This window comes from Tachysurus vachellii, chromosome 3 (assembly GCF_030014155.1).
Source record: "Tachysurus vachellii isolate PV-2020 chromosome 3, HZAU_Pvac_v1, whole genome shotgun sequence".
Classification (NCBI taxonomy): domain Eukaryota; kingdom Metazoa; phylum Chordata; class Actinopteri; order Siluriformes; family Bagridae; genus Tachysurus; species Tachysurus vachellii.
Genome location: NC_083462.1, coordinates 15,202,508 through 15,227,810, shown reverse-complemented (window position 1 = coordinate 15,227,810; position 25,303 = coordinate 15,202,508). Strand labels below are relative to the sequence as shown.

At 38.8% G+C, this 25,303-nt stretch overlaps 1 protein-coding gene across 4 annotated transcripts; it reads right to left on the bottom strand.

The window, feature by feature from the left end:
- Positions 1-417: 417 nt before the first annotated feature.
- On the bottom strand, positions 418-23,790 carry kat2b (K(lysine) acetyltransferase 2B). Of its 4 annotated transcripts, XM_060865945.1 has the most exons (20): positions 23,498-23,790; positions 20,856-20,994; positions 20,561-20,706; positions 20,283-20,369; positions 19,867-20,048; positions 18,329-18,520; positions 18,148-18,245; positions 14,844-14,969; positions 14,329-14,468; positions 13,927-14,135; positions 9,758-9,884; positions 9,528-9,638; positions 8,617-8,760; positions 8,249-8,363; positions 8,132-8,162; positions 7,634-7,732; positions 7,242-7,307; positions 7,082-7,142; positions 6,886-6,970; positions 418-1,543 (listed from the first exon to the last, which is right to left on the bottom strand). In XM_060865945.1, the coding sequence occupies exons 1-20, from the start codon at positions 23,609-23,611 to the stop codon at positions 1,350-1,352; spliced, it is 2,466 nt and encodes an 821-aa protein (XP_060721928.1). In that variant the 5' UTR covers positions 23,612-23,790; the 3' UTR covers positions 418-1,349. The 4 variants fall into 4 exon arrangements, with proteins under 4 accessions (XP_060721928.1, XP_060721931.1, XP_060721929.1 ...); XM_060865948.1 differs by lacking the exon at positions 23,498-23,790 and having other exon boundaries at positions 20,561-20,786; positions 20,856-20,995; XM_060865946.1 differs by lacking the exons at positions 7,242-7,307; positions 7,634-7,732 and having other exon boundaries at positions 7,082-7,145; positions 23,498-23,789.
- Between the last annotated feature and the right edge of the window lie 1,513 nt (positions 23,791-25,303).

Below are 25,303 nucleotides of genomic sequence, written 5' to 3'. Positions count from 1 at the left end.
GTCAGACATTGTACCAACCATAACAGTAGGCTGGCTGCATGGCACCTTTAGCACACCACACTCCCAGGTCTGTATCGTGATTTGTTTCACACACTGGTTCTCTGCCTCTTCAAGCCTTATCAGATTCTCAGTGCAGTTATGGTGACAAAGGAATTTTGCAGAGTGTACTAAAAATACAAGGGAGCCAATGAATGAGACACGTGGCTTGTTAAAAAATTTATGCTAAGCATTAAAACCCTTTTTAAAAGCATTTTTAATATTTTTCTTAGAATAAATTTACTTCAATTATAAAGGGGTTTTCCTCCCTATTTCTCTCAAATTAACTACTGGCAGTCAAATCCTTTATTTTTCTTCTTCTTTGTTTATATGTTCACTGTTTTCTTGGTCAGCAGACATATGAAACTGTTTGCACTGCAGTGAAAAGGGTAATATCCTGTTTTTATTTTGTACAATCTCTCACTGATCACCAGCTTGAAAGTGAGAGTGGCTTCTGAAGTTCACTGAATGTGTGTCCTGTTCTGATTTCATCACCTCGGGGTAACTGGATAAATTGATTGCATTTACTAATGACTAGAAGTTCAGAAGTGTAATTTCTCAGAGTTTTGATTGATCTAAAGTTTAATAATTCTATAAAATTCCATAATACAAAGTCCATCTCTTTCTAAAGATTTAAAAGTACAAACATTTTACAAAACATCAAATCTGAGTTATTGCACGTTTTCTTTTGTTGTTGCCTAACTACAAGGTTGTGTTTGTTTCATCACTTGTATAGCAGTTAAGACCAAACACAGTAAGACTTCTGTGTCTGATGCAGAGCAACAACCCGTTTTCTTATGGACCTTCACCTTACAAATGCTTGTATTTATAACAATATCTTTAAATAAGTCCAGATTTTTACATAGAAAATGTAGCAGAAGTATGTGGCTTTTTGAGTAATGTCACTTGCATGATGTACAAAGTATGTCCATCTACACAAGGCCAAACTCTCTACTATAGAAAATATACAGCTATTATTTAAAGTTAGATTACTTATATAGGCTCTCACTCAAACCTATATTGTGAAATCTTGCTTTTGGCAGGGGAAATGTTTAAGACTCATGAGGGGCACAATGTACGCAGCAAGATGTCCTTGTGCAGATTACACCCGGGTACACATATCACTCCCAGATCATCTACGCTGCTAACATACATTTTTTGTGCTACAACCAATTTTATGGGAACAGGTTTGAAGTGTAAAACCTTTTCATGTTGGAAAGAGCTCATGCTTAAAAGTCTGACAAGTGCCACTGGAGAAAAAAGTGCAAGAAATGGATTAAAAAAATACGTGCAGACGATTCCCTCAGATGGTTCTATTTGTCGATAAGGCCAGCCTCTTTAATCTTAATGTAGAAGTACTTCTCCAGCAGGTTAGCACACTTGAAGTACTCGCTCTCAGGTGGGTTGTACTCCCGACAGTTAGTGAAGATTCGCTGCATGTCCGCCATAAACAGCTTCCTTGTGGTGTAGTAGCGACTCTTCAGGCGCTCACTCATAGTCTTCAAGTCTAACAGCAAAAATGTAAAATAAAATAAAAAACATTTAAGAATATACATGCACAAGAACAACTTCATAAACATTCAGTTTATAATCACAGTCCTGGAACAGATGGCAACTTTTCATGGGTTGAATCATATTGTAAGAAAAAAATAATTCACCAGCAGAGATTTACATGAGAGTACAGAGAGAGCATTAAGCAGGTGTTTCAAAAAACTTTAGGAGGCAGTGAAAAAATGAATAAATACAGGATTCTACAATCAGGTTTCCATGTTTCTTTGTATGAAAATGTATTATAGGTCCATTTTTAATCTAATAAATCACAATTAGTTTTTATTTTTAGTTGTTTATTGACATCCCTAATAAAATTCAACAACTTTTCAAAAAGACTGTTGCTTTTACTGGGGGGCACGGTGGCTTAGTGGTTAGCACGTTCGCCTCACACCTCCAGGGTTGGGGTTCGATTACCGCCTCCGCCTTGTGTGTGTGGAGTTTGCATGTTCTCCCCCGTGCCTCGGGGGTTTCCTCCGGGTACTCTGGTTTCCTCCCCCGGTCCAAAGACATGCATGGTAGGTTGATTGGCATCTCTGGAAAATTATCCATAGTGTGTGATTGCGTGAGTGAATGAGAGTGTGTATGTGCCCTGCGATGGGTTGGCACTCTGTCCAGGGTGTATCCTGCCTTGATACCCAATGACGCCTGAGATAGACACAGGCTCCCAGTGACCCGAGGTAGTTTGGATAAGCGGTAGAAAATGAATGAATGAATGTTGCTTTTACTGATGACATCCTTCAATTCATAGAATTGTTTACACAAACTGATTTATAATCTGTCATCCCGAAGAGGATCGGTTCACTTCTCAGGTTTCTTCCTCATGTGTCCTCAGGGTGTTTTTCTACCTCGTTCATCAGGGTCATGCTTTATAAATCTACATCCCGATTTCCAGTGTTAAAGACACTATACAAATAAAATTTAGCTGAATTCAGTGATAACGACATTAATGAGTCTAATATTTAAAAAATGTGACATTTGAGAACATAAAAGAAAAAATTAGTTCAGCATTCAACACTATCATCCCTCAGCACTTATTGAGAAGCTGAGCCTGCTGGGACTAAACACCTCCCTCTGCAACTGGATCCTAGACTTCCTGACTGGAAGACCTCAGTCAGTCCGGATCGGGAACAGCATCTCCAGCACCACCACACTGAGTACTGGAGCCCCTCAGGGCTGCGTGCTCAGTCCACTGCTGTTCACCTTGCTGACTCACGACTGTGCAGCAATGCACAGATCGAACCATATCATCAAGTTTTTGATGAGTTTTTTTGATGAGTTTTTTCAATAATTTTTACTTCAGGGTGAACGCTGCCGCAATTAGCTGCTGCTGCTCAGGGAAGAAATTTTCAAAGGAATTTTAAAACTTTTATTGCTTCAAAATTGTCCTGCGGTTATGAATGCATGGATGCATGGATGCATCTATGAACTGTTTTTAAATCATTTAAGGAGTCTGATTTTTGTATCCACGCTGATTTGGCAGGTTTGTACGCTGGTTGATATACCTGTGTACCTATGACTGTTGACGCTCTCTGCGGTTGCCAATTTGACTGCCGGTTACTGACTGTTCTTTGCGGTACTTCTGATACGTGGTCCAACTATGAAGATCATTCAGCTACTGGTGCGGATGAACTACATCTGGGTCGTCCTTTCTGCAGTATACCACTCAGTAGCATGGACGATGCTCCAGTATTCAGCGGCGGAACTTATTCAACTCCGTTTGCGTTCTTTTAATCTTCAGCTCCACATCTTCCCTTGGATATTGTGTAGATACCACGTATTAAATATATACATCGCGGGTCTCTGCGGAGTTATAACATCGATGGCTCATATCAAATACGGTCCTTTTGGTCATCTAAATCACGCCCACCTAGGAGGCTTACACGGACTGTCAATCGGACTGTGTATTAATCAACCCGGCCAGATTAGTTGGCAACGATTCTGGTAAAAACAATTTTTCCTTTGGATTAATTAATATACGATCGCTTTCCACTAAAGGACCCCTGGTGTACGATCTACTGTCTGACCGTGAGTTTGACTTTTTCCTGTCTAACTGAGACATGGCAGAAACCAGATGACTTTTTCCATCTAAACCAGTCTGTTCCCCCAGGATATAGTTATGTTTGTAAATCTCATGAAACGGGAAGGGGAGGTTGGCTAGCAATACTTTATAAAAAGAAATTGAAAGTATCCCATTTAACTTTGTCTACATATTCTTCTTTTGATTCAATTGCCATAAAAATCAATGTTGCGATTCCTACCATCCTCATACTGTAACTATCTACTATCTATGTTCCATATCTTCAAATGTTATTCTTCTGGGTGATTTTAACATTCATACAGATAATGTCAGTAATGCATTTACAAGCGAATTTTTATCATGTTTGGATTGCTTTGGCATACAACAATTTAACACACTGCCCACTCATACTAAGGGGCATACTCTTGATCTTATTTGTTGCTCTGGTATAACACCTTTTAATTGTAATGTTTCTGATCTATCCATATCAGATCACTTTCTGGTGTCATTTTATGACAAACTGGCTATTTTTAAGGTAAATCTGTGTCGCCCAATTACATTTCGGAATATTAAGAACATTGATTTGCCTACTTTTGCTGATGAACTTGCCATCTTCTCCAGTAAATCTGATTTCTCCAGTAAATCTGACTGTTGAACTGGTAAAACATTATTATGATGGACTGAACATGATTTTAGATGAATTCGCACCTGTGAAAACTGGAACTGTTTCATTTGTACATTCAGCTCCTTGGTTTATACCTGAACTGCGTGAACCTAAAACTAAAGGCCGTAGGTTAGAGCGGCTGTATGTCAGGTCTGGCCTTACTGTTCATAAAGAAATGTATGCTGAACATATTCAAAATAATAAAAATGCACTGACTAAAGCTAAATCTGATTACTACTCAAACGCAATTGGAGTTAGCAATGGGAACTCTAGGTCTCTTTTCTTAGTGGTAAACAATATTCTGAAACCACCTGATTCTTTGCCATCTGATATGTATTCCACTGACCTATGTGATCACTTTTTGACTTTTTTTATATCTAAGGTTGAAAATGTATATCGGCAATTACCTACGGCAAGTACCCTTCACAATGACTCCTGTCAGTCTATCACTCACACACCTCCCTACTCTGTTTTCTCTAATTTTACACTTCCAACTATTTTAGAGACAGTGGGTCTGATAGGTAAATCTAAATCTTTGACTTGTCAGTTAGACTCTCTACCAACTCCTTTAGTAAAAGGTTGTTTACCAGCCCTTTTGTTCATGCTTCACTTGGTTCTGGTTTTGTACCTCCATCTCTTAAATCTGCTATTATTACACCCATATTTAAGAAACCAGGGGGTGATCCATTTAATTTTGAAAATTTTCGTCCAATTTCAAATTTACCATTTATCTCTAAGGTACATGAAAAGTGTATTGCAACTCAAATTCATGAACATCTGTCCAATAATAACTTGTATGAAACATTCCAATCTGGTTTTCGTCCCTACCACAGCACTGAGACTGCTCTTGTCAGAATAACCAATGATCTACTGTTGGCAGCTGACTCTGGGCTTTTAACTATACTTGTCCTTCTAGACTTGAGCGCTGCCTTTGATACTGTCTCACATAACATACTTATTGACAGATTAGTTTCCATTGGTATTACTGGCACTATTCTGTCTTGGTTTAGGTCATATCTATTTGGACGCAATCAGCGTATTCAATTAAAAGGTTTTAGTTCAAGAACATCTACAGTCACCACTGGTGTTCCCCAGGGTTCTGTCTTGGGACCACTTCTTTTCATTATATATATGCTTCCTCTTGGTGATATTTTAAGGAAATATGGTATTAATTTTCACTGCTATGCAGATGACACCCAACTCTACCTGTCTGCCAAACCCACTGGTTCTTTTCCTCCGCCATCTTTGTCAAGCTGTTTAGGTGAAATTAAAGACTGGCTCTCAGCGAACTTTTTGAAGGTAAATGGCAATAAAACTGAGGCTCTGCTTGTTGGCACTAGATCTTTTGTCTAAATCTAATTGTTTCTCTTTACATACTGACGATACTGCAATCTGTCCTTCCTCTCAGGTTAAAAGTTTGGGTGTCCTCATGGATAGCACACTATCCTTTAAAGCTCTTAAATTAATAATATCACACGGATTGCATACTTCCATTTGCGCAACATTAATCGTCTCCGTCCCTTTCTTTCAAATAATAATACTGCAGTTCTCATTCACGCACTAGTCACTAGTCTCTCTAGAATGCCTTATACTGATCACATTTCTCCGGTTCTCCAGCAACTGCACTGGCTTCCAGTAAAATATAGAGTTCAATTCAAAATCTTGCTACTCACTTATAAGGCACTTCATAATTTTGCACCACAATACCTTACTCAACTTCTCCAGGTTTACACTCCTTCACGTGCACTTAGATCTTCATCTTCAATTTCTCTTGTGGTACCTCGGATTCAGCTTACTACTATGGGTGCCAGATCTTTTAGTTATGTTGTCCCCCGCCTATGGAATTCTCTTCCCCTCAATGTTCGCAATAGCGAGTGCTTGTTGACTTTTAAAACGCATCTTAAGACATATCTTTTTATATAGGCTTTCTTATTATATGTTTTATTGAGACTTAAATGCACTTTATATGTATATGCTATTTGTTTGTTGTGTGTTTTGTCTTATGCAGTGTCCTGTATATTGCTTGTAAGTTGACCTTGGGTGTTCTGAAAGGCACCATAAAATAAAATGGTGGGTCTCATCAGCAAGAATGACAAGTCAGCAAACAGAGAGGAGGTGCAACAGCTAACTGCCTGGTGTAGAGCCAACAACCTGTCTCTGAATGTTGATAAAACTAAAGAAATGGTTGTTGACTTCAGGAGAGCACAGAGCGACCACTCTCCATTGAACATTGGCAGATCGTCTGTACAGATCGTCAAGTGCACCAAATTTCTTGGTGTTCATTTAGCAAAGAACTTCACCTGGACACTCAACACCAGGTCCATCCCCAAGAAAGCCCAGCAGTGTCTCTACTTCTTACGAAGGCTGAGAAAAGCCCATTTTCATCCTGCCATCCTGGCTACGTTCTACAGAGGGACCATTGAGAGCATTCTGAGTCTTTTTTCTATGTATCTCCATGGTCCTGGAGAAACGTTGTTTCATTTCACTGTGTACTGCAACAGCTATATATGGTTGAAATGACAATAAAAGCTTCTGGACTTGACTTGAAACATTCATCACTGACTTACTGTACAGTTACAACTGTAACTGAACGCTAGGTTTTTAAAATAATTCTTACCCATAGGAAAGCGAATGACTTGGTAATATCCAGGTGCATCATTCTTCTTTACAGGTTCCATAAAGGGCCATGCGTTCTGGTGGGACTGAAGGAACACACACATACACAAAGAATCAAGGACCATTTCCAAATAATCTGTGCTGATTTTTTTATTACCTTATTATTATTATTATTATTATTTTTTTTTATGTATTACCTTAACCTGCTGCAGAATTGTTTTTAAGGTGCTACACAACTGATCTGGATCTTTCACCTCTCTGCTGTAACAAACCAACAACAAACAGAGGCTTCGGAAATTTCCACACAACATGTGAGTAACTCAAGTTGTACAGTATGTCTCAACTCATATGACTCACCCTGTGTTTTGAGATGTGAAAACAACAAGTTTCCAATTTATATCTGCACACTGATGAGCCATAACACTAAAAGCACAGGTGACGTGAATAACATTGATTATCTCATTACAGTGACTCCTGTCAGGGGTGGGATAGTAGCACAAACTGCTGAAAAAATGAATGCTGACTCTGATAAAAAGAAGTCCGATCATGCAGAGCATCACAGTTTGGTTTTTATAGAGCTGCAGAGCTTTTAGAGTGACCATGCTGACTCCTGGACATCACCATTAGCTCTTACAATGGGCATCATTATAATGAAATGGTCCATAGAGCAATGGAAGAAGGAGGTCTAGTCTGATGAATCATATTTTATTTACATCATGTAGACAGCTGTGTGTGTGTGTGTCATTTACCTGGTAAAGAGATAGCACCAGGATGCACTATGGGAAGAAGTTGAGCTGGTGGTGACAGTGTGATGCTCTGGGTAATGTTGGACTGGGAAACTTTGAGTCCTAGCATTGATGTGGACGTTACAGTGACATGAACCACCCAACTAAACATTGTTGCAGAGTAAGTACACATCTCCATCTCAACCACATCTCAAACATGCCTCAACAGATCAGGGCTGTTTTTGCAGCAGAAAGTGAATAAACCTTCACTATATTAGGCAGGTGGTGTTAATGTTAAGGCTGATCGGTGTATATTGTGTATTGAAAAAATGCCTTTGAGAATTGTGATATTTTCTTCAGATTGTCCAGACCTAGGTGGTAAACTATTATATTTATTTAATATTTATTTATTTGTTTTATTTATATATCTTATTGTCAAACTGTCTTCTAACCATGTGAATGTAATTTGTTTGTATTGTATAATAAGAAAGAAATGAAAGCTTAATGTTTTTTGCCTCTTACCTTTTCCCCATTGGTTTCCACCCAGTTTCACCTACAAAAACCAAGAAATAAATGTAATTATTCAAATCAGAAAATAAATAATACATTACATATCTCTTTATCAGAGGTACAACATACGTATGCCTGGAATGCTCTCAATGGGAATCTGGCGAATGCCCTCCTTAAAACAGGAAAGACCAGGATACACCTTGCGTATCTGTGCCTGCTTCCTCTCAATCAGCTTCTTAATAATCTGTAAGACACAATTAAAGTTCCTCAATAGACAGCAGATGGAAGATGACAGAAAGCTTCAGACTTGTGTGTAAAGCACAACTTGAAAGCTCATGGGTAGAAGCTCATGGACAGGGTTGACAGGTTAAAGACAAATTCCCAAAATCCAACTTCAATAAAAAATTATTAGTTATAAATGTATCCCAGAGGTGAGAAAAAGTTATGGGTTAGGGTTAGGGTTAATCCTAACTGTAAGTACACACACACAAACACACCTCTTTCTGTTTCTTAATGATGACAGAGAATTCTGTATATGGTATGCTGGGGTTGAGTTCACAGCCCATGAGCGTAGCTCCCTCATAGTCTTTAATGTATCCCACATACTTGGCTTTAGGAATCTTTATGTCTTTAGAGAATCCCTAAAACAAAAAAAAAGGTCATTTAACAAGTCATTAAACTTTCTGTTGTAGAAGTTTTGTTTCTACAATTTCACCAGTGTTTATTAACAGGAAAAGTACAGTGGCCAAAATGTGCAAAACAACATACAACATTTCAGACAAACTGGAAAAGGTAGGTATAGTTTGTAAATGGAAGTCTTACTGCTAATAGGACGATACATCTTTCACTCAAACTATACTATAAACTATGTTCTGTGGCTTATTTGTAAAACCTCCAGATTTTTTTCACATAAACTGCAGAAATTTTTACATATTTTAATCCTCAGTAAGAACAATGTATTTTTATACATTCATAAACACAGGAGTTTACTTTCTTCTGCTGCAGTCTGCTGTACTTCCTGTAAATCTTGAGTGACAGATTTATCGTCCAATCAGAAGTAAGACTTCCATTCGCAAACTATACCTAAATTTTCCGGTTTGTCTGAAATGTTGTTGTGTTTTCTGATTTGTTATTTTGTTTTTTAATGGGTGAAACAACCAGACAGACAACAGTGAAACCAGCAATTTCTCTTTTTCAGATCAAATAAAATAATTATATTTTCATTCGATTAATGAATACAAGCTCCCTATAAGTGCTAGATCAGATGGAAAACTGTTGATATGATCTGTTGTTAGGTAAAGACTAGCACAACAATATCACCTGCTTTAACAATAAAAAGAACTAAACTGGTTGGCATTGGTATTGGATTGGTGTCAACTCTACTCAATACCACCAATGACTCACTGACCTGCTTTTTGAAGTAGCCAATAGCGTACTCGTCAGCATACGTGAGGAAGTTAAGTATCTCGTGTTTGATGTGATACTCTTTTAGGTGGTTCATCAGGTGTGTTCCATAACCCTGAGAGAAGCCAGAGTCACAAAAGTTTATGAGAGCTCAAAGTTTTAGAAACAAACTGTTGATGAAGCAATGGATCACAGGAGTTTAAGAATTTTATTAAATATTAAATATTTTCTCACCTTGACCTGCTCATTGGAGGTTACAGCACAAAAAACTATTTCAGTGAAGCCCTGCGATGGAAACATCCGGAAGCAGATTCCTCCAATCACTCGACCATCTTTGATCAGAGACAGAGTCTTGTGTTTTCTGTGTGACAAGGAAGTAGGTGTTTATCAGCCAGTCAAATATGATAAATAGTTTGTGTGGGTGTGCTGCTGCTTGCTGCTAACAGTAAAGTTGTCTTTTGTCAATAATTTATACCTGTTATAAATATTACAAAGAACCCAGTAAAACCTGCTCAAAGTAGCGAAGAAGTGTGACTTATTATCGAAACGATAATGTCAAAACATTGTCACATTACCTCTGCTCAAAAAAAACCTGCTGTACATGTAATGTCATATTACATCTGCTCAAAAAACCTTATTGAGCTAATAAGCTGATTTACAGCAGGCCATTTCACAAATCTTGGTGTCAAAACACTGAAGTCTTCTGAATAAATGGTACTCCAGAACCACTTTACACACAGAAAAACAGGGGTATCGTTTCTGTACCTAAAGGTACATTTGCCGTGAAAGTACCCTGTAAGGTACAGGAAATGGTCCTTAAGGTGACAACTGTGAACCTTTGTTTTAATTTAAAGGTACAAAATTAGTTCTGACAGCAAAGGGTACGTAATTGTACTTTTAACAAGCTTAAGGTACATTATGCAGCAAATCAGAGATCACAAAATCATAATTTAAAAGCCATTGGCTCATCTATTCAGAAGGTGGGATATCTTCTTTGCGCATTGCACAGTGAGTGCACTTTCTTTCTCACTTGCAATAGGAGTGCGTGAAATGAGCGAAAATGTCGGTTAATTGTCCATCCCTGTCGAGTTTTTCCACGGATGAACTAATTCAGAAAATAATTGAAGCTGGAATACAGATTAACGAAGAAGAGGCAAGGAAATTCGGGGTAAGTAACCGAATCTTGATTTTTTTCTCTGTTCATAGCATGCTAGTGTTAGCTATCAATAACGTTTACAAGCAAAACTACACTAAGCACGTTATGGCTTGTTGCTAGTTGGGTTACACACAGTTATTTTGTTCATTTAGTCAAGTAAGCCGTGTAAAATGCTTCCACTTAACATCGCCATTTAGCCCCTGCAGAATTGGGCAGCGCAACCCATTTTTCCCGCTTTGCGCCGTCTGCTGAGGAAAATATCGAAATTTGCTCAAATTAAGCATTTTTTTCGATTTTATAGCAAAAACTTACATAACCAATCCTGTAAATGTTGTTTCTAATGCTCAAACAGCATTTAGAATTTTTTCAGGCTAGACTATCACGTCTTGCGTCTTTTGCAGCCTCTTGCACAAGAGCTCAGCGTTTTTATGCTGCCTTCACGTGCTTTCGGAATTAGGGTAAATATTAGTAACTAGTTAAATACTATTGGTCATGAACGCACTCTCAAGTTAAAATTTGAATGTGATGAGCTCGTAATCATACGGAGCCACGGACATGACAAGTAGGCAAAGACGTACGCACAATTTACGAATTAATAAATCGTACGCACGATTTATTTTTTTTCTTGCATGCAAAAGCAGCACTGCCATGCCCCAGGAGTCAATAAGAGAGCAAGATGCCACACAGGTTGATTTGATCCCTTAACTGGGCACCCTATGTTCCGCATTCAACCCGGACTGGCGCAGGCCCAGTCTAGTCCAAGTTGCTGGCACCCTTCAATTTTCAGGACAGGTGTTCCTTGTTAGTATAGTGGACAGTATCTCCACCTGTCACGCGGAAGACCGGGGTTCGATTCCCCGATGGGGAGGCTGCTTTTCTGCTTAGTTCCAACTCTAAGAAGGCCCAGACATCTCGGACAAAAAGGCAGGCCCAGTCTAGTCCCAAATGCTGGCCTTGATCCACTTCCCCAGTGGATTTCAGTGTTTTAGCCACAGTTTTGTGCCACCCAGCCTGCTTGCTTTTGACTGATCTCAGCTTCAACCAAACCTCATAGAGAAAATCATCTGGTTTACAAAAAAATGAATTGTGCTGTTTTTGTGTTAAATTAGGAAAAAGACAACTTTTGAAGCCAGCTGATCATCTTTAGTAAAATGAACAGTATCTCCGCCTGTCACTTGGAAGACTGTGATCGATCACACTTCTCTGAAAAAAGCAGCAAATTGATCCTTGTTAGTATAATGGAACAGGTTTGACAAAAGGAGCACTGCGTCAATAAGAGAGCAAGATGCCACACAGGTTGATTTGATAACCGGGCACCCTACGTTCCGCATTAAACCCGGTCCCAGTTGCTGGCTGTCACGCGGAACGAAGTTCGATTCCCCGACGGGGAGGCTGCTTTTCTGCTTAGTTCCAACTCTAAGAAGGCCCAGACATCTCGGACAAAAGCTGCACTTCCCTCAACTTGCCTGCGGAAGACAGTGGTTCGATTCCCAGATGAGGAGGTTATATTTTAGTTCCAACTGTAAGAAACTCGAGACTTCTCTGACAAAAGCAGCAAATTGATCCTAGTTAATATAATGGAACAGGTTTAACAAAAGTAGCACTGCCATGCCCCAGGACTCAATAAGAGAGCAAGATGCCACACAGGTTGATTTGATCCCTTAACCTGGCACCCTATTTTCGGCATTCAACTTGGACTTCCCCAGTGGATTTCAGTGTTTTAGCCACAGTTTGTGTGCCACCCAGCCTGCTTGCTTTTGACTGATCTCGGCTTCAACCAAACCTCATAGAGAAAATCATCTGGTTTACAAAAAAATGAATTGTGCTGTTTTTGTGTTAAATTAGGAAAAAGACTGAACTTTTGAAGCCAGCTGATCATCTTCAGTAAAATGAACAGTATCTCTGCCTGTCACTCGGAAGACTGTGATCGATCACACTTCTCTGAAAAAAGCAGCAAATTGATCCTTGTTAGTACTGTATAATAGAACAGGTTTGACAAAAGCAGTACTGCCATGCCCCAAGAGTCAATAAGAGAGCAAGATGCCACACAGGTTGATTTGATCCCTTAACCTTGCACCCTATGTTCGGCATTCAACCCGGACTGGGGCAGGGCCAGTCTACACCCATATGCTGGCCTTGAGAAATTCCCCAGTGGATTTCAGTGTTTTAGCCACAGTTTGTGTGCCACCCAGCCTGCTCGCTTTTGATTGATCTTTGCTTCGATTAAACCCCATAGAGAAAATCATCTGGTTTAGAAAAGACTTCCAGCCTTCAAGACTGGAGCCGTTTATTCCTCGTTAGTATAGTGGATGGTATCTCCGCCTGTCATGCGGAATACTTGGGTTTGATTCCCCCATAGGTAGGTTGCTTTTCCACTCAATTCTAAATGTAGGAAAGCCAAGAGTTCAATTTTACTAATATTTCATTTAGGTAATGTTGCCTGAAACACAAAATGGAAAAAGTAAGACTCCACAAAACCCAATATGGCATAGTGCTGACTGAATAAAACTGCAGTACTACTATATGATTTGTGTATTATTTTAGATATACTGCTCAGGCAAAGTTTGGTAGACAACTGTCTATCACATCTCTTACATAACAGAGCTACAGAACAGCTACAGAACAGAAAGACATACTGAAAAACTATTCCATATCAGCTCTGTGGTACATATATTTGGCTAAATCGTGTACATCGATTAACCTGTAATTTAATAAGTTATTACCATGAACAAACCTCCTTACCAGATTGTTCGTATTTTTGACAATGACATTAGTTTATAGGTTTATAGAGCTGATGCTCATAATAATGCTCGTAATGATTCTGTAATATATTTTTATATTTGTATATATATATATATATATATATATATATATATATATATATATATATACGTATATATATATATATGTATATATATATATATATATATACGTGTATATATATATATATATATATATATATATATATATACACACACACACACACACACACACACACACACACACACACACACACACACATATATATATATATATATATATATATATATATTGATGTTCAGGTGTCCTTGTTCTTTTGGTATTGTTTATATTGACAGCATGTGAAGCACATACACCATCAGATCGTCATCACTGGCTTCATATTAATCATAATAAAGTTTTGTAATTAAATCGTTTCATCTAAAAGTGACCCATGTCTAAATTGTAATATTGTCTGATACCATTCAGAAGATATGGAGACACTTACGGGTCAAAGACAAGGCGTGTGATGTACTCTTTGGGCATTCGGGGCAGCTGGTGAGAGAAAACATTCTGAAGGCCCACCAGCCACATCAAAATCTTCTTGTTAGGCTTCTGGTTGAGGGAGTTACCAATGACATGAAACTCTATCACTCCTCGTCTCTCTTCCAGGCGTGCAGCTTCATCCCGTGCAGAGTGAGCTGAGAGAAGGCTGGTCTGAGAGACAAGAGACATGAATGTGACAAGAGTGTAATGAGAACGTGACAGAGTGTAAGAAACAGCTTCTTGACTTCAGCCTTTTGCTTTCTAGTTAATCCTTCAATCAATGCAAGATCCACATCACAACTGCAAGTAATTTTCCATCACATTACTTCAAACACACTGAATACAAACCACACAGACTGTGTACCTCCGGTCCAAGCATGGCAGCAGGATCTGTGATTGTGGACATGACCTCGTTAATCAGCTCCATTGGAATGTCTCCCATTGCCCGAGCTTTCTTACTATCCTCATGAGACAACATCTCAGAGGACTTTCGCTTGTCTCCAACTTCACACACAGACACACATGCACACATATACCCACACAAATGTTTCAGTTGGTGCAAAAAAACATGGTGGCTAAAACTGACCAATATAAATAGTTACAAAACCATTCATGGCATTTAACACTGGGAATACCAGAACGTCAAGTGCAATATTGTTTTCTCATATTTATAAAGACTTTTAAAATTTTACCCTGATTCTCTTGCATAATAATGACCTGAACACAGAAACATATTCTGCATATTTATTTTAAAAACAAAAATTTCCTGTTTGAATATTCATTTATGATATGCCCTACATTAACTATAATGTAGCAGTAACACAAGGCAAAGTTGCAGTGTTTGAGCATAACTGTGGTGTTAAGTGAGCAACATGTAACCTGCGCAAGGTTCCAGAGCGGAGGTAGTTTTGCGTACTGGACTCATGCTGCCTGTTCCTGTCAGACCAGCAGGGGAGGACGTAGTGGTGCAGTAGAGTGGCCGTGTTACCTGTGGTGCACTGATTACTGCACCAATCAGAAATAACAGAAACATCAGAAACAACAAGCAGAGATACATTTGATAAAAACAAAAAACTACAAACCAAGCAAAAAAAAAAGCCTGTTTAAGTAATTCGACCATAACATATTAATATTTCAGAATATTAAAAATACCACACAGTTATCCAATCAGCCAACCATGTGGCATTCAGCTTCACATCAAATATCAGAATTTGGAAAAAGTCTAATCTCGGGCTGGTTGGTATATTTCAGAAACTGCTGCTCTCCTGTTTTTCACTCACAACAGTCTCTGTATAAGAGTTTTATTGAATGCTGTGACAAACTAAAGCAGCAACTCTCTTTACAACCATGGAGAGAAAATAAAAGCATCTCAGAACACACGCAGGAATCTTATGGACATGGACTACAACAACATATGTGGTAAAACAAGAGATTCATAGGATTAAAGTTCACCTGAAATATCTGCAGGAATTTTGTGGTGAAATCATATCAACATGGGGCCGAGTCTCGAAAGGAATGTTCCGAACATCTTGTAGAATCTATGCCACAAAGAACTGAAGATGCACTGAGAGCAAATAAACTGACAGGAAAAAGATGATTTTTTTTGTTTAATTGTCCAGAGTCTGTGCCCTTGATATCCTCAGATTCTTGTTCTTGGCTGCAGATGGTGGATAACAATGTACTTTTCTGCCATTGTAGTTCATCCACCTCAATATTTTATGTGTTGTGCATGCTGAGCTGCTTTACTGCTCACCACAGTTGCAAAGAATTATTAATCAATTATTATTTAAATATCCTATCCTTACTGGCTACTTGAAGCAATTTGTTAATTTTTTTCCTTCATTCTGTCTCAACAAAGTGTTTCCACAGAGAATTGTCGTTCACTTACTACACCATTCCCTGTGAAAATCCCAGCAGACCACATTTCTCCCCGAAAATGACCTGAAGCTGCTGTCCCACATCTGCATGGTTATTTTGCGACTGTTATGTTATGTTATGCGCAGAGCTGTCAAGTAACGAAGTACAAATACTGTGTTACTTTACTTAAGTAGAAATTTTGAGTATCTATACTTTAATAGAGTAATTATTTTTTAGCATACTTTTTACTTCTACTCCTTACATTTTCACGCAATTATTTGTACTTTCTACTCCTTACATTTTAAAAATAGCCTCGTTACTCCTATTTCATTTTGGCTTGTTTTCATTCCGGCTTGTCATCATTAAAAAAAACTATCATAAATCGCTCCATCCGGATAGAGTGACTCTGACTGTGGTTGGATGAGAAGTATAAACATATACCATTCCGACGCCCTATTGGTTTGTACGCGACCCATCGCACCTGCACATGACACAAATCATGTCACACTTCAGTTACCGCAACGCTGGACATAGCAGATGGAGCCAAGTACGAAGATGTCCGTGGTAAAGGCTCAAAACTCAAAATCAATGTCTCAACAACCAAGCACCAGCAAGGGAGTTGGTAACCAAGAAGACCAACCAACCCCAACCCTTATACATCTCTGGCCGAAGAATTGTATTGGTTGGATGGAAAAATAAATCATTGCGCATGCGCTGTAAGCCCAAATACCACGAGCTAATGGCTTTCAAAAACTCGCCGTCTAATTTAAAAAAGCATATTGAGGTAAGCTGAAATTTTGTTATCAGTCAAGTATTAACAAATTCGACTTTAGCCAAATGTTATCTGAGCTTAAATTATTGCTATATTTGTAAGTTAATTGTGCAAAGCTATAGATTTTGTTATTATCAGTCGATTATTGACAATATTGTAGTGACCTAGTAACGTACTAATAATAATAAATTTGCAATGTTTTCTATGGCAAACTTGGGTACATGCCAATGTTTTGCTTGCTACCAGAAGGCTATAATGCAAACTAGTTTGGTGGCTCAGTGTGAGATTTGAAATTCAAATTTAACCAAATGTTACCTGATCTTATATTGGTACTATATGCAATATTTGTAAGTTAATTATGCAAAGCTATAATCTACAGCTGGTTGATAAGTTATGTACTAAGGATAGTCATGATCATGTCTGTGTATGAAAGTGCACGCGCCTGTATGGGGCCCTATGGGTCCTTGTAAAGAGCTACAGTAATAGGCCCAACTATTAGCCAAATGCTGTTTAAAATGATTTTACTGCTAATTTTCAGTCATGCCAGCAGCTGCTTGTGGTCCTAAAACAGCTTTAAAGGGATAAAAAAGAAAAAGAAAAGAAAAATTTTGTCATCATTTCCTCATCCTCATGTTGTTTTAAATCTGTATGAATTTCTTTATTCTAATAAACTTCTTTTCCTCTGTGAAGAAGAACAGCCTTCTTGAAATGACCCAGCAGTTGGATGTGTACCTGGGGTGCCAAGAGACACAGTAGAGGTACTGAAGTCCTTCCCAGCTGTGTGCCAGCTATCACTTAAGCTTAATACAACACTCCCTGCCTCAGCAGCCGTGAAAAAGACTGTTTAGTGTTGCAGGGCTGATCTTCAGGCCAAGAAGAACATGCATTGGCTCAAAGAACTTTGAGAACCAGTTGCTTTTGCGGCTGAACAAAGCCTATTAGTAACTCTTTGTCCAATGTGTTTGTTTTAATAAAGTTTATTGATGCACCATTACAATACTTATAGCCAACTAGTCATATCTTCTGCTCCATGAAACACAGCTCAGTAGTACACATATATGGTTCTTTAATGTATTTGCATTGTACTAAAATGCGTTCTTTTTCAATGGGCATATACAGTATGCGGCTGAAACAGGTAGCCTAGTGCATCCCAAATTTTTCAACATTATCATATTAATATAACATTATAGTCATTATGACCTTTATAAATATGTTTTTTAAGGAGGTTTGGTAGTGCACAATAGACCCCTGTGGCACAGCCTAAGCGTTTGTCCTTAATTTTTTCCTTGCATTACTTTTACTTTTATACTTTTAAAGTAGTTTTGAAACCAGTACTTTTACACTTTTACTTGAGTAAAAAGCTCGAGTTGATACTTCAACTTCTACAGAAGTATTTTTGAACCCTAGTATCTATATTTCTACCTGAGTAATGAATGTGAATACTTTTGACACCACTGGTTATGCGTGGTACTGTGCTATAGATAGATTACATAGTTGCATATTAAGTGCTGCAGTTTATTTTTTTTTAAGATATTTTAGGAAAACTCTAATCACCTCTAGGGATATGTCCCCCTGAAGCTCCACCCATGGAGTCTTCAATCCAGATAGGAGAATTTGGACTGTATACCTCCTCCTCCAACATAGACAGAAATCTAAAAACACACAAACACACAATATAACAGACCACAGCATGCACATTTACAAGTTGTGTGAAGATGATCATGCATGTCCTCACTTGGGGAAGTGTGTAAGGATGAGTGTTCGTTTCTCAGGAGGCAGTTTGTCCTTCTCCTGCCTGGCCTGCTCCAGCAGCTGTTTTCTCATGATGGTGAAGACAGAACGCAGCAGAGTTCGCCCAAAGATCTGTGTGGCCTCGTAGCGCGGGAGACTGTCACAAAACTGTGGCACGTTACAGTAGCACAGCCACCTGGAACACAAGCAAAGTCAAGTCAAGTTATGAATCAATTAAATAAATTTAAGTTATAAACTTAAATTGTTTATATTCAATTATGTATTTATTTATTTATTATTATTATATATTAATTTTTTTTCTCTCTCTTCTGTTTCTATACTTCTGTAAAGCTGCTTTGAGACAATGGAAATTGTTAAAAGCGCTATACAAATACATTAAGTTTGAATATGAATTGTCATTTACACTATATATATATATATCTGACAGAGCACACAGTGAAACAAGACAATGTTTCTCCAGGACCATGGCGCTACATAGAACAACACAGAGCTAGGGATTTAAGTAAGTTAGTCCTATACACACAACGTGCATCTGTGTGAGACAAAATGACAGTGCAAACAAACACTACAAGACAATACACAAATACAATATACAAAAGACAATACACAAAATCAGCGCCAACCAGTGTACATACTATATATTATACAGTACATGTGCAAAAATAAAGGAACTTAAACAAGAGGGATCTATTTAAACATATCTACACCTTATGTACTAGGTTATATGTTATATGAGGTGTAAAGTATTGTGCAAAACAGCAATTGACTGAATGGTTAAATAAATAAATCTAGTTGACATACTGATTAATATACAGTATGTACACAATATTACAGTAATATTAACATTGACGATACACAGTGGGACCAATAATACAAAGGAAACATTAACTTCTCTGGATAAGCAAGGAAAAGTTTCTGATGCTTTAAGGAGTTTTTCCAAGCTTTCTAGATGTAAAACATCCCTAATCCAGAAAAGGGGAGTGGAAGAGTTAGACAACTTCCATCTCAGGAGAATAAAGTGCCTAGCTAGGAGTGTGTCACATGCTATCATTGAAGTCTAATTTAAAATCAGCTCAAGTAGGACACCAAAAACAGCTATGTTAGGTATAGGGATTATAGGTGGCTTAAGAATGTCTGAAATTAAACAGATTCAGAGTGTAAATCGCTCATATGAGTAATGCACCTTTCACACATCATGTATCATACCATTTATCACACAAACACTGCTGACTCCAATAAATAAAAAAAATCAATGCACAGCAATACTATTTCCTGCACAACCACCTAGATACAAATATAAACACTGACAATAATAAAAAAATTACAAACAGGCACCAAACACCATCAGGTAAATGCCATCAAAACCTAATTTAGCATATTTCCTATAACTATTCAGCTTCCAGTGTGACTTATTTGCACCCCTCTCTCTTCCACAGGCTGATTTCGTGTAGACACCAGGTTTACTGTTACAAAACCATCAACTTTAAAAAAAATTACCTAAATAACTGAAAACATAAACACCTTGTGTAGTTGATTTTGTATCCAGCTGCGTCATCGACGGGAACATGCTGTCGTCTCTGCGATGGTGTCTCCAGCTGCCAGATGTTAATCTGGTTGAGGAACATCTTGGCCAGTTCCACAATGGTCTGTCGCTCTTTAGATGGTAGGTGACTGAACTTGTACTGTACAAAGTTATTCACTCCCTAAAACACACAGCAGTCTGTCATGACACAGTCAAGACATTTATTGTCTTATTGAGCAAATGACAATAAGACAAGCTGATATCACAGTGTGAATCTAATCAAAGCTTTATATGCAGTTTATCAGGAATTTATTAACAACCATGTGATCTTCTCCAACTTCTACAAATGTTCTAATCTAAATATTGTTTGTTTTTTCATTTTGTTCTATTACTGGTGAAGATTTGTGCTGTTTACCTGCTCAATGTTGGGTTTCTCAAATGGTGGACTCTCTAAAGCCTCCACCACAGGCCTCCCCATTTGCAGGATGCATTTCCTTAGCAGCTAAGAAGATTTAAATTCACATCAAGCTTATCTGGTACTAACATACTCCACATACACCATCTTTAGCTAAACAGAAGAGAACAGCATGGAGCTATATACTGTAGCTTCAGGTAAAAACCAAACAAACAAAAACAAACAGGAAGGTGGTTTCAGTATGAACAGCAAACATAAGAAATAAAAATGGAAGTCACCTTAAAGAGAGAGAAGTAAACTTGCTTAGTGTCAGCGTCCTCCTCTTTGTGGACGCACGTGTAGAGATACTCCACGTCCAGCACGATGCCCAGTAACCTGTTCATCTCGTCTTCTGATACGTTCTCCAGATGTGTTACATGATCTCCTGGCCAATGAGAGAGGGATGAAACCTTACCAGCTTCAGAAACATCCATTCAGCTGGTCTGTTCCATCCAACCAGGCTGCCTAAATGACATGTTATAAGCAAAATTCAGTTCTGCACTGTTTTTACAGCCTTGAACACACATATCTTACCTAAAGGGTGGCTGCAACTCCTGCAAGGCTCCAGCAAATTAACAGAGTTTGGCTGCTCAGCCCTTGGTGGGGTTGGAGGTGGAGGAGTAGGAGGTGGGTTTTGACTCTTCCAACCATTACACTTACAAGCTCCTTCAGCCTGTGGGAGCAAACTATTATATGAGCGAACAGGAAGACTGGAGTACTCACATGGCTTAATGCTAAAAAACAGGTAGAATTAAAAGATTGATAATCGATAGAACAGACTAGATCCAAAGCTGCTTTATAAACTTACCGTGCTTTTATATTTGTATAGAAGAAAAGATTTAGGTTTTCTACATTAAAAAAATTATGCGTTATATAGTGTACATTTATGTCAGTTTATCGGTTAAATATGAAGTTCTTTTTAAGAAATAACAATTTCCAATCTTGTTTTAATTTGTACCTGTAGATGAAAGTGATGTAATTGAATGTAAACAACAACAATAAAATCACTTTTCACTTATTAAACAAAATAAATCAACATAAGTGTTTGATCTGAGGAAAACATTACGACACCCTGTGCCCTAATAGCTAGTGTTTGCCCCTCAATGAGACGTTTCCTGTAGATATCTACCAGTTACTGACATCAACTGGAAGAAAGTTTCCCCTAGTCATCAATGCAGAATTCTCCACTCACTCCACAATTCTCAGTTTTTTACTTTTCAGCCAATCCTTGGTGGATTTACTGGGATGTTTTGGGTCATTGTCATGTTTCAAGGTCCAGTTCAGCCTTGACAAATGTTCCTCAAGCAGCTTCTGATACAATGTAGAATTCATAGTCTATGATGATGAGCTGACCAGGTCCTGCTGCAGCAAAACATCTCCAAACCAGAACACTTCCACCTCTGTGTTTCACAGTTGGTATGAGGTTCTTTGGCTGAAATGCTGTATTTGTTTTACACCAAACATGCCATCTGTTGTGGTCTCCAAATAATTCAGTTTTAGACTTGAACTTCAGTCTTGTCCTTATGTTTTTTGCAGACAGTAAAGGTTTCCTCCTTCACACCTCGCATGATCATTAAAGCTGTTTAGTCTTTTTCTGATTGTAGATTTATACACTTAGACCTCAACTACAGCACGAGCTTGCTGTATCTCCTGTGATGATATTTTAGGGTTTTTGGAGACTTCTTTAATCATCTTACAGTCTGCTCTTGGGATGAATTTGTTTGGACGTCCTGACCTGGCCTGAGGAATGTCTGATTACAAATTCCAAAAATAATGACAGAAAATGCTGGAACCATTAAATGGTCCACTGGTGCTTCTTTCACTTGCAGGGTTGTTTCTTGTCATAAATGATTGATTAGGGCCCCTTTAAAATAGATATTAAAATGAAGCATACTTTCAAATAAACTAGTGAAAAAAGTTGTCTAAGTCTCAGGGGCTTTGCGAACAGAAGAGAAACTGTCCAAGGAGACAGAAACAAAGCTCGAAACATTCATATCTGCTGTATCTGGGATAGAAAAACCCCCCAGAAAAGCAGAAAGTAACTGATGAAAATAACTCAGATTTAGTCCATTTATCCTGTTCCACACTACATAGCCAGAAATATGTAGAGCCCAAAATACTGCACATCTCATTCCAAAACTCTGGTGGTTTTTAAATTGTCCCCAAACAGTCAGACAATTTGTGTACAGGGGCATTGTCATGGTGGAACAGTGAATCTGTTGCAGTGAAGGAAAAACGATAACGCTACAGGACACAAGACATTCTATACAACTGTGTTCTTCAGACTTTGGGGCAACAGTTTGGGAAAGAACCTCATATAGTTGTGATGGTGACGTGCCCACAAACCTTTGGTCATATAATATAATTAAATGTTCACAATTTGTAAATTTCAAAGCTAGCCGGTATATACTTTATTGTTTTCCCGTCATCTAAGTTTCCACATTAATTCAGTTCATTCTAATAAATTTCATTCAAACTAATAGAAATGGTGTGAGTAGTGAGTTGACGCTGAGATGTACAGAAACGCAGCTCGTGTACAAGAACTTTCAATGCAGAATGAAAGCTAGAAACATTTTTGTACACAAAGGCCACATGGCATTGTTTTGAACTCCAGCTTGCTCTGGAAGCCTCTTGTGTGTGCACTCTGTGGATAAGTGTGAACTTGGTAGTGACGCTGCACGGGGCGGAGCGCTGCGTGTTTGTGGCCACACCCCCTTCGCAGCTGTCACACTGTCAAAACAAAGACGAAACAAATCCACAATGTCTCTTAAATATCACAACATATTTAACACGTCACAAAGGCCTTTCGCCGGCTCGCCTAAACAAACCATACCACTACAGTAGGCGAGCTGAGTGCGTGCACAGCTCGTAACACGGACACACATAATAACTCTGCCCCAGTGTTTACATCCCACACTGCGCTCCGGATCACCAAAATGCTGATATACGCAAATCATTTGTTCGTGTAGAAGAGCGTATTCAGCACGGAGCTGTAGGGAAAAGATATTGTACACCATTAAAGGAAACCCCTATTGGATTTAAAGCCACCTTTTGTGCTGCGCTTGCAGTTTCCCGAGAGTTCCGAGTGCAGGTTGCTTTATCACACATCAGCTCCAGTTCCTCTCTGATATCAACACACCCTGATTCGTTTTTCTATAAAGCAGATGGGTTTGTACCTTGCAGGAAGAGTACACGGCGAGTTTCTCGAGTTTCTTGAGGCGCGGTGAGGAGCGGAGCTGTGCCTTGGCCGCCGCCGAGCCGTGCGCACTTCCCGCGGTGTTCTCCGCCATGTCCGGGCCCCGGGACTCGCCTCTTACCCTGCACCGACTTAATCACCTCCAACCGCCGCAAACGCTTTTCCTCTCTCCTCGGTTGTAATCTTTCCCCCTCTTTTTCACTCCTCCACGGCGGGATCAGACATGGCGTTCATCCCTCTTTTTTCCCTCGTTTCGCTTGATATTGCAGATGCACTGTGCGTCCGCTAGGGGACAAAAAGAGGATACGAAGCTAGCGCAAAAAAAGCACCGGGCCCTGCGACTGAAATTTGAAGGTCAAACATGTTGATCGAGGGGTTGTTTAGGATAGAAAATAATCCACCGATCGCACGATAATCAAGAGGCTAACAATGTTATAAGAAATCTAAGATCCATGTAAACATAGTGTATGACCAAAGGTTTGTGGACATCTGACTATAACACTTAAGAGGTTCTTCCCTGGACTGTGGCCACAAAGTTGGCAGAACTCTGTTGCATAAAATACTTCTGTATCCTGTGGCATTACAGTTCCCTTTCAGTGGAACTAAGAGTCCAAACACTGTTCCCTTATGTCCCTGAACAATAACACAAAGCCCTGAGCTCCATGAAGACGTGGTGTGTTAGAGTGAAGATCTTGAGTGTCCTGCACAGAGCCCTGACTCTGACTCAACACCACTGAACACCTTTGGGATGAACTGGAACATCAACTGAACCCCAGTCCTCATCACCAAACATCAATGTCACATATCTCTCAGCCTTGCTCCAAATACACAAATCATAACATTACATTGTGAGACAGTTGATGTGAAGAACATTGATTATCTCGTTACCTGTCAAGGGGTGGGATTTAGACAAGTTCTCAAAAGAGCCAGATTGTGATGGCCAGATGACTGGGATGCTCCCTGATACACTGTGAACACTGTTCAGTACTGTTTAAGGAACATGACAAAAATGTTCAGGTCAAGATGTTGATTTGGCATCCAGATCATCTTTCCCAGGATTTGCTGGACAACCACATCAGATCCATGGATTCTCCACCTCATAACTTACAGGATTTAAAGGTTCTGCTGCTAAACCCTTAGTGTAGATTCCACAGCACACCTTCAGAGGTCTTGTGGTGTTCATGCTTCATGCTTCAACAGATCATAGCTGTTTTGGTTGCACGAGGAGACCTACTCTATATTAGTCTACATACTTTTGGAAACTAGTGCATCATGTCCAAGACAGCACACATGACAGCAGTCATCTTAAAAAAAACATGAGACCAACAAAAGCACCAGAAATGTGTTTCTCTTATTTTGTTAATAACACTACATACATTTATCAGATAGTCGTTAAACTAACAATTTCTTGGAATAAAAGAAACATTGAGTCCAAACCTCTATTCAAAACTTTAGAACAGTTTCTGGTTACTGTACTGTTTTTTGTTTTAATGATTATCTAGACAATGCCATGTCCTTATTATGCATTAGTTCTGTAACAGTAAATGGAAAATTTGACTACATTGCAACACCCTATTTACAGTAAATTCATATATATATATATATACACACACACACACACACACACACACACACACACACACACACACAAAGGGTAAAAAAATAATTGGACACCTTTTTGCTATATTTATATTTACAGTGAATATTTCCACATGACTTTTGACCCTTTGGTGGAACAGAAGCAGAATCCCATGCTCTCATGGACGCAGCCCGGGTTCGATTCCTG